The sequence below is a fragment of the Nothoprocta perdicaria genome, unplaced genomic scaffold (assembly GCF_003342845.1).
Source record: "Nothoprocta perdicaria isolate Ctin4 unplaced genomic scaffold, notPer1 scaffold_28, whole genome shotgun sequence".
In the NCBI taxonomy this organism is placed as follows: domain Eukaryota; kingdom Metazoa; phylum Chordata; class Aves; order Tinamiformes; family Tinamidae; genus Nothoprocta; species Nothoprocta perdicaria.
This window is the reverse complement of record NW_020455510.1, coordinates 4,506,070-4,515,508: the sequence shown is the minus strand read 5'-3', so window position 1 is coordinate 4,515,508 and position 9,439 is coordinate 4,506,070. Positions and strand designations below refer to the sequence as shown.

General features: G+C 44.9%; 1 protein-coding gene across 2 annotated transcripts; it reads right to left on the bottom strand.

The window, feature by feature from the left end:
- Positions 1-714: 714 nt before the first annotated feature.
- On the bottom strand, positions 715-8,535 carry LIN7C (lin-7 homolog C, crumbs cell polarity complex component). 2 transcript variants are annotated; one of them, XM_026041162.1, is made up of 6 exons: positions 8,473-8,535; positions 5,988-6,106; positions 5,309-5,380; positions 4,780-4,989; positions 3,241-3,400; positions 715-2,265 (listed from the first exon to the last, which is right to left on the bottom strand). In XM_026041162.1, exons 1-5 carry the CDS (start codon positions 8,507-8,509, stop codon positions 3,245-3,247), a joined length of 594 nt encoding a protein of 197 aa, XP_025896947.1. In that variant the 5' UTR covers positions 8,510-8,535; the 3' UTR covers positions 715-2,265; positions 3,241-3,244. The 2 variants fall into 2 exon arrangements, with proteins under 2 accessions (XP_025896947.1, XP_025896946.1); XM_026041161.1 differs by having other exon boundaries at positions 715-3,400.
- Positions 8,536-9,439: the final 904 nt, after the last annotated feature.

Sequence of the window (9,439 nt, the reverse complement as noted above, 5' to 3'; positions counted from 1 at the left end):
CAAAGACAGAGTATTCAGGAAAGGGAAGCGAGGGGAACAAAGGCACGGACAACACAGGTGAAATTCAGCTTTTATTTCCCTGTTGATAAAACCCAGAGATCCCTCACAGCAGCAACAGATGCAGAGGTTTTCTGCAAAAATGACACCTCTAACTTGTTCACATACTCAGTACATCAAGTGTGTAGGGACTGCCTATTAAAACAGTGCAGGCACTGCTCAGTAGTAAAAAATAAAAGAGTTGTCGAGTGTTTTGGAACACACCAAGACACTTTCACCCATCATTTCCTTAACGTTACAAGGTTTTCCAGAGCATTAAATAGGACTTTTAGTGAGCTGTCTCTTTATTGGGAGTATTTTTGTCATAGCTAGTTAGCTCTTTACGAAACCCTACGCATACAACAGCTTTACACCCAGACAGAGCTCCCCACGTTTTGTAGCAGCTTACAGACAAACTGTATCCAACTGCTACATTTCAGAATGAGAATGCCACCACATTTAGCAGTAAATTAAATATTTCCTTTTAATAACAGAAAAACCCCACCACTCTCCATCAGTAGCATAAGGGATACAGGTCTTAACACACATTTCTATCTTGTACCCATACATCTCATATATATATATTTTTATATATATATATATATATAAATTTCTCTCTCTAAAACAAATCTCTACTATCTTACAATTAAATTAAAACACGTCCATGATTGGTCTAACTATTGATTTTGGTCTCAATACTTCAACCATTAGTTGCTCCATAAAAATATACAATTCCACAACACGGTCCTATCAGTAACATGAAGCCTGCTCACAGAGGCCTATGACAGATACTCAACCATGCAATTCAGTGCTCCACGTCGCTTAGCTGATAAATAGTTATATTGCATTTTCAGGCTATCAGGAACTCCAAAATCCTATTCTCTTTGCAAGTGGGCTCACCACGCTTGCAAACATGCAGAAAGCAACTGCTTGGCTGTAACAACCTTCTCTGATTTCTTTGCCAGAAGATCAACTGAAAAAGCACAAAACTCGTGCATTTTCAGAGCYTTAACCTTTTTCTTTCTTTCACATGCTGAATTAAACTCGTGCTGCATCGCAGTGCTGCACACAAAGAGATAAGAGATTAGCCACCTAGTACGAGCTGCCCCTTTTCAGCGTAAGCCTCTAAGATACAACTTAATCACAGTCATTAGGATGCAGTCATAGCTGCCTTGCAACTTAATGCTAAATCTATACCAAAAGGTGACTTGTTTTGCTTGGAACTACAAGTGCAGCCCCAAACCTGGCAGATTCCCAAAAGCGTCCCATTTTCCAGAGGAACAGCTCCTTCAGGAGGGCACGCAACTGTGTCCATGCCACGAGCTGCTCCGATTTGGAGGTGCCTCTGCTCTGGGCATCGAGCTGCCGGCGCACGTCGGTGCTGCTACGCCTGCAGGGAAAACAAGAGCCCTCCAAATCAGGAGCAGGTCAGTGACAAAGCCCAGGCAAATCCTCCCGTCAGGGTCCCTCTGCACACAACATACATTAGAAATTATTACTCGTACGAATGTAACAGTCATTTAGGTACCAAATGTTCCAAATTCTGCAGAGTCGCCCTTCAAGAGAAGAATACAACTCAGCATACTGAAAGCACAACAGAGTTATGACAACTAAAATCAATGCTTTGTTTTTTTAAAAAAAMCAGCAGAACGTTGGGGAAACGTCTGGAATTTTCGCACTGCATTAACATATTTTGCCTTTTTTTGCTGAATACAAAAATACATTTGGAGAGGCATTCCAGAACTAAAATCACAATTATATTTTCCCCTTAACTGCTTCAAAATTAGTACAAAATAATAAAAAAATTACAGGAATGATTGTTGCAAATTCGTAAATGTCAGCTATTACAAAGTCATTATAAATGAACATTAATTGTAAAGTATTTACAGGTGAGGTAATAAAAATTTCCAGAGTAACGAGTTATGATTTAGCAGAAGTGTAAAAATAATGTACTCACCAAAAAAATTACAAAATCTAGTATCATCATCAGCTACACAGTAGATCATGATTAGGCTTTTGCAGTTGATATACAACGTGTTCTAAGAAAAGTGCCAAAATCCTGCTACATAACGTTTGCTTCCAAAAGCATTTAGCAAAAAAAACCTGCAGAGTCAGTTTTCAATAATGCCAGAAGGAGGGTAAAGAAAAGGGTGCCAACTGTAGAAATCTCTCTCATTAAATGTCTTTTTAAAAAAGCTGCAAGTTCGTTTCATGCTTAAAAGCTTTGACCTGTAAAAGATTTATAAAAATCAACTCAGTGTCAGCATACATGCCTTTTCTTTTCTTTCCCCCAGAAATTCTTAGGCYAATTTGAAGGTACACATTTTTAAATGGTGAAAATGACGTGGGAACTGAAAACAGAGCATTTGAGAGAGGCTGAACTGCCAGGTTTGAAGGGTTAGGAGCAGTTGCCCGAGGCCCAGCCAGATGCCACTCACTAGTGACGTGCCCCAGGCTCGATCCTGGGGCCAAGGGCACTCGGCATCTTCATCAGGGACCTGCAGGAAGGGGCAGAGCAGGTGACAAGCTGCAGCTGACACCGAACTGGGAAGGGTGGCTGGGCTGCCACACAGAGCCACCTCAACAGGCTGAAGAGCCTCAGGAGGGTCAGAGGGAAGCGCAAAGCCCTGGCCCTGTGGAAGAAAATCCCTGTGCACTAGTYAATGTTAGTGACTGACTGGCTGGAGAGCAGGAAGGGGCTCCTGGAGGGCACCCCGACCACGAGCCGGCAACTGCAGCGTCTGCCACGCGAGGAGAGGCCTGCAGAAGAGCAGGCTCCCAGGGGAAATGTCTTATGGAAGGGCCAGGAGCAGATGGAGCCAGAGTCCTGCGGTACCTACTGAAAGGACACAAGGCAACAGACACCAGCTGCAAGGCAGGCAGTCCTGCTTAAGCTCGAACAACTTGCTTTTTTGGCTGGGAAGGTGGCTGAACACTGGAGCAGGCTGCTCAAAGAGGCTCCTTCGCTCCAGGAGATGCTCCAAACCTGACCCAACACAGCCCTGAGCAACCCGCTCCAGCTGACCCTCCTCGGAGCAGGGACTTGGACCAGACCCTCTCCACAGGTCCCCTCCAACCTCAACAGTTCTGCAATTCTACGAGAAGAACAGTGTTTTCTTTCTATCCCAGGCAGCAAATCAACCGAGTCACAAAGCAACCTACAAAACGTAACTGGGATCTATTTTCCTCTGAGTCACTACATACAAAGTTAGTTTTGCTGCCTGCGTTTTGCTGATCTCATTTTCTCAAATCTTGACTCCATTTCTTCCAGAACCTTCGGTGTGTATCGCACCACCAGCTTGACCTTCCCCTGGGCAGCCTTCAGCAGCTCTACTGCTTTTTCATGGTGCTCACCTTCAACACTCTGCAAAGGATAAACCATCAAGCATCATGTTAGTAAAGGAGACACACTGAAAACGCAGGTTCTTGTCTGTTTTTAAAACGTATTTATAATCTAACAGTAAAGTACATTAGTGTATTCAACAAATCACTAAGCAAGAGGTGATGGCAAGTATACTGACTAAAAAAACCACTACACAGACTAAAATTGTAGTAATGAGTAGTGCAAWTTTTTGGCGTGAGCCTTATACTGAATTATTACATTGTGTTTTCTTACACACAGCAAATGAAATAAGGAAAACAGGAGGCCAGATATCTAAAAAATTATACATAAAATCAGTGAGTTCAGAACACTGATTACTTTTCTGCTTTCATCATTGATTTTAATTTCAATAGTCATCTTCAATTTGCCATTAGTATATAATACATCATTCCAAAATGACAACCAGGCCAGGCCAAGGGCAGTTGCATCGCRGCGGCCTGGATGTCTCCTGGAAAAGGTGGGAGGACCCTGGGCCACCGCCCCAAGCCAGGCACGTCCCCGATCCATGCTAGCAGGTAACACCCAGCAAGTGTGCAGGCCTTTGACACGGTAAAAACACTGCTCAGAAGAGCACAGCCTTGGGTTGACCCTCAGCTTTACAATAAAATTGGGCTTCTAGATGTGAAGAACATCATTTTAGGCTAACAGTCAGTAAAAGCTTCCGAAAAGAAAATCCAGTTTCTGGGCGCTATTTATTTGTATGTGACAAACAGCTGTCCTAAAACCAAAGATCAGCTGCAGCCTCTAATTAATTAAAAGCCTTTAATTCTTTATTAAAAATAAAAATTCACAGTAACACAACATACTCCTTAAAATAAAGCTAAAACATTTCAGGTTTTGAAGCTCAGTACTTAAGTGCAGCTATCACACAGCTAAAAACAACACTGCCCGTGGTTCTGACTTTGCACAGCTGCATTTTTACTGCGATATCAAAGCACTTCAGCTCACTCTAAAGCAATACTGCATAATTTACTACTTACCCAAGAAGCTGCATAAAACTATATTATCATCTGCATCCAGCTTAGATTAAACAGGAAGACATTAGGACATTCTAATGCTATTTCACAGAACAGAGTTTTGACTAGATTTGTATAACCTCCCAGAATCTGAAATATTCACCTAAAAGCACCCTCCTGCTTTGGATAACTGTGGCATGAGCCAGCAGCTCTTACAGGGTACAACTCCACAGAAGCCTAAAGCTGCTCTTATAGGAGAGAGGGGAAACAAAAACAAAGGAAAAGAAAAGCAAAAGCAGCAGCTTTGCCCGGAGAAGCCCCGGAGCTGGCTGTGCACGTATTCCCCGTGTGCCCTCAAGTGGAAAGCAGCAGCTACTGCCACACGGAGCCGCAGCCAATTCCTACCACTCCGTTGACGGAGAGCAGCTGGTCGCCCCGCTTGAGGCCGCCATGCCGGTCCGCGATGCCGCCTGGGATGATCCGCGAGATGTAGATGGGGGAATTCTGCTCTTTGCCTCCCATGATGTTGAACCCGAGACCTTCTTCGGTTTTGGGCAGTTCAACCACTCTGGGGTGGGAGTGCCCCTCGCTGGCTGCAAAYGCAGCTACAGTGGCCTGCGAGAAGCAAGTTTTTCACATGGGTGAGGAATGGAAGACAGAGCTGTGGCTAGAGACGGTAAAAAATACCCTATTTCAAGTTACTTAGTTTTTAAGACAAATGAGGCTAACAGCAGCATGAAAAAAAAATAAAGGCAAGAATAAAGTTAAAATGGAAGWCTTCAAAAATAAGAAGTTTTGTTATACCTGGCAATGATACACTACACTGAAACACTTATCAGACAACTAGATAAAGTCCTTGTGCATTTTGTTACTTCAGAAACCAGAGCACGGGCAATAAACACAGCRTTTTCTCACGTCACAACTGAACTTTTACCTTTGCTGTCGCGTTAGCTCTAACTTCCGGGCTGCTGCTGATGTCCACTGTCTCATACACGTGTTCATAGACCTTCAGAGGGGGAACAGTGTAAGCACGAGGAAACACGGACCTCTTCTGCTCAGGTCACACCACAACCTACGCCCCCACCTGCCAGGCACCTGGCAAGAACCATTTACTCTTTGATAGGAAGAGAGCATTAAATATGTCTATGCATAGAGAGCCTAAACATTCCTGTTAGCAGCAGAGGTGGAATTAGAAACCAAAACCACTGCAGGGCAGACGCCAGCACCTAAGGTCTCCAACAGAGCACCTAGAACGAGGATGAGGGGGTGCACAGCTATCGTGCTGCCTGTCCCTGAGAAGGTTTGGGGAAAGCAGAGGGAACTGATGCCTTGTCCCTTCTTGCCTGGCATCAGCGTTATGGTCTGCAAGCTGCTAATCAAACTCTCAAAATAACATAAAAAGCAGTTATCTTTCTAATTCATTATTTAATACATCTGCCACTTGAGCCCTGTTTGTTTTCTTTTGACCTTTTCAGTAAGTCGCCTTCTATTTAGCTTCATAAGTTCAGTTTTAAGTAAGGACAAAACGAGCTTATTACGTTGCATGCAAAGAGGGAAAAAAAACAATCCTTAATGGTTCATTTTTARCTGAAGATAACTTTAGGCGAACTTACCTCCCTTACAGCATTACAGAATTCACTCTGAAGGACCCTTTGCAGAGCCTGTAGTTTTTGTGGTGGCACTTCTCCACTCCTCTGTAATTTCTCCAGCAACTCAATTGCTCTACAGATATCTGCCCAAAAAAAAAAAAGAAAAAAAGTGGAATGGTTATTTTGTTTTAAACTAAGAGAGTCTATACATGTGCTTGTGCATGTAACAAGTAATATTCTTAATACACACACTAAAGGTTCATTTCTTCCATAGAAGTACGTACCTACAAAAAATACCACAATACATCATCTTACTTTCTCACTTTTAAATTATCTTTTCTAGTCCAGCATTACAGACTGAACTTCTACAACACCCAGAAGCACCACTGATATATATATATACACACACACACATATATATATATGTGTATATATATATACACACACACACATATATATATATGTGTATATATATATACACACACACACATATATATATATTTTGGAAGATACAATCTAATTTGAAGTTTAAACAATGCTGAAGTGTTTCCTGATATACCACACACCCTATCACCACTTTTGTGTAGTGCACTGCACCAGTTACCTGCTGCACTGACACAGTCCTGTTGCAATCACACAAAACRCCTCACACGTGCTCACGTGCCCTTCTCTCTCAAAAACTAGTTCACCAAAATACACCCAGTGCTCTCCCCACAGAAGGGCTGAACATTACCTGGCCTACTGAGGTAACAGCAGCCTGCATCTATATTAATTAAACACCCAACACACTGCTTGGAATCACAGACGTTGGATTAAAACTCACTTACTCGTTAATAAACTTTCTACCTTCCCTTTGCTACTTCAACATTACCAGTTCCTTAAAGACTGACACTATCTGTAACACAGCTGATTTTTCAAAGGGCTCAGAAAAGAGCCCAACTCCTTTTGATATTCTTGGCTGAGAGTTCTGTAGTCCAGAATTGAGAATCAAAACCRTTTATTTTTAGTTCTTAGAAACTCGTTCTTAATCAAGAACCATCCATATTGCCATAAATGCCTTTTCTTTTCTCAAACTGAACCGAWTCCAGTGCAATCAAGTCAAGAAGGGCACCAAACACATCAGGCACCGTGACACCTTCCTGGCCGCTCCGCGAGAGCGAAACACCACGTATTATTATTTATCTTGCTTTATTTTATTTCCCAAGATGTGCAAGAGTGAGGATTCTGAGCCACATACATCCCTGAATGTAAAGTGGCACAATGTCTCCAAAAAGCAGCTGGAAGGGACTACTTCCATTACCAGGTGGGTGCAAAGCAGCAGCGATTAATCTAATAACACTTTCTGCCATACCAGTAATTTTAGATTAGGAACAAGCGCAGCACAGGGCCCCATCTCTAACATTTTGCTTTCTTTCCTTCAGTACCCATCCTTTAGGCAAYCACTCTCCGTGTGGATGCAGATCCACTCGATGGGAATGGGCGAGCAAGGGAGAGCCACAGGCTCCGAAACGCCCCAGATTCCGGGCGTCATCTCTCATTAACCCTTCGTGCCACAAATCCATGAAAATTCTAAGYCATCCCTCCATTTGGAAAGGGGAATCTAATGTCCCCTCCTAACGTCCTCAGGCCTCACACCAAGCGGTCACCTGAASCAAAGCGGTAACAAATGGGGGTAATTCCCCTCAAAACGCACTAGGAGCACCACTGATTCCCCCCACACTCCAAAATCATGGGAAAAAAAACAACTATTAAAAAAAAGATGTAAATCACAATATAATTCAAACTCCTGCAGACCAACAGCTATTCCACACACCTGGAGAAGGGCGCCGCTCTGCACAGCGGTTCTCACCTCCAAGGAACGCGCTCCGGGAGCCAAGTTCCCAGCAAAACCCTACCAACGGAGGCTCCAAAACCCTACCTGCTCGCTTCTCATCCCGCGCCACCTCCATATTCCATCAATACGGGTCAGTAACCAGATGCAATTCCTGCTTGGGACGAGGAATTGCCCCAGGGAAGGGGCACACGGGGCCCTCAGCGCTCTGCGAATGGGCTCCTACCTCTCTGCACCCCTCGACAGGCAACAGGCCCCCTTGGCAGGGCTTTTCCCGCCGTTGTTTCGTCTTACCCCCTCGATGAGGGCCAGCTGCGCTCATTTGAGAGCTAAGCGAGCACAAGGCGCGCAGGGCTCCCTCACAGCAAGCCAAGGCCCGGCTCCGACCCTCTCCCTGCTCTGCATGGAGCTAAGGCGGCGGGAGGCGGCGGCCAAACGCGCCTCCCGCCGCCGCTCTGCGCGCACCAAGCAGGGAAGGGAGGGAAAAGCAGCGCGAGGCCCTCAGGGCCGCCCGGCCAGGCCGCATTCCCAAGGCGCGGGGATTCATCCATGGATCCAGGAGGGGCCGGGGCCTCCGGGCGGCTCCTCCGTCCCGCCGGGTGCCGCGGCGGGAAGGGGAGGCCGCTCCGACACCGCGGACGGGGCCAGGCCCGACACGAAGGACAAGGCCGCACTCACCGCGCTCCAGCCGCACCGGCTCCCCCAGCGCCGCCATCTTGTCCTCGCGCCCGCCGCGGCGGAAGTGACGCGACGCTCCGCGGCGAGGCGGGAAACGGGCGGGGGGAGCGCTGGCCCCGCCCCGGCGCGTGCAGCCCCGCGGCCGCCATTTTGTGGCGGCGGTTGGTGACGAAGGGGCCGGAGGGGTCATGGTGGCCGCTTCCTGCAGCGGCTTTGTGGATGCCGTAAACTTTATCCGCGAGGCCTCTAAACGGTGTTTAGAGTGTTTAGAGTGTTTAGAGTGTTTAGAGCAGCGGTATTGCAGCTTCCTACAGGGAAAAAGAAATACAGAAGCAAAGTCACAAACATAAAATAAATTGTACATACCCTTTACCTTTTTTCCCGCTTCCTTTTTGAGGTAACATTGAACACATTTTTTTTCCCCAAACTTGCAGATTTGTTCAAAGGGAGGCATTGCTACAGCAGAGTTGTTTTGGTGCCTCAGGGATATAGCTGCTCCGAGTCCTCAGTCTGATGCTGTCCCAAAAAAAGGAAGGGAGTGGGTTTAGCTGCTGGGTCTGTGACGTGTTGTGTTCAAGAGAAATAAAATAAAATAAAATAAAATAAAATAAAATAAAATAAAATAAAATAAAATAAAATAAAATAATAAAATGCATATATGGATACTGTCGGCTCCAGAAGTCTGTGACAAAGGAATTGTGCCATCATAGTCCAGAATTCCCTGTCCTGGCATGAATTTGGAAGGAAAATAAAATAAAATAAAATAAAATAAAATAAAATAAAATAAAATAAAATAAAATAAAATAAAATGTTTAATACATCAATGTAGGACAGCAAATGAACATTTCCATGTTAAGCTTTTATCCTGAGATAGACTATGGGTCTCCAAAGCGGTTCCTAGGGAGCAGAAGGAAAGTATTACTCCTGAATGACTAAGGAAGTATATTTGAATGGCAGCACTAAAGWT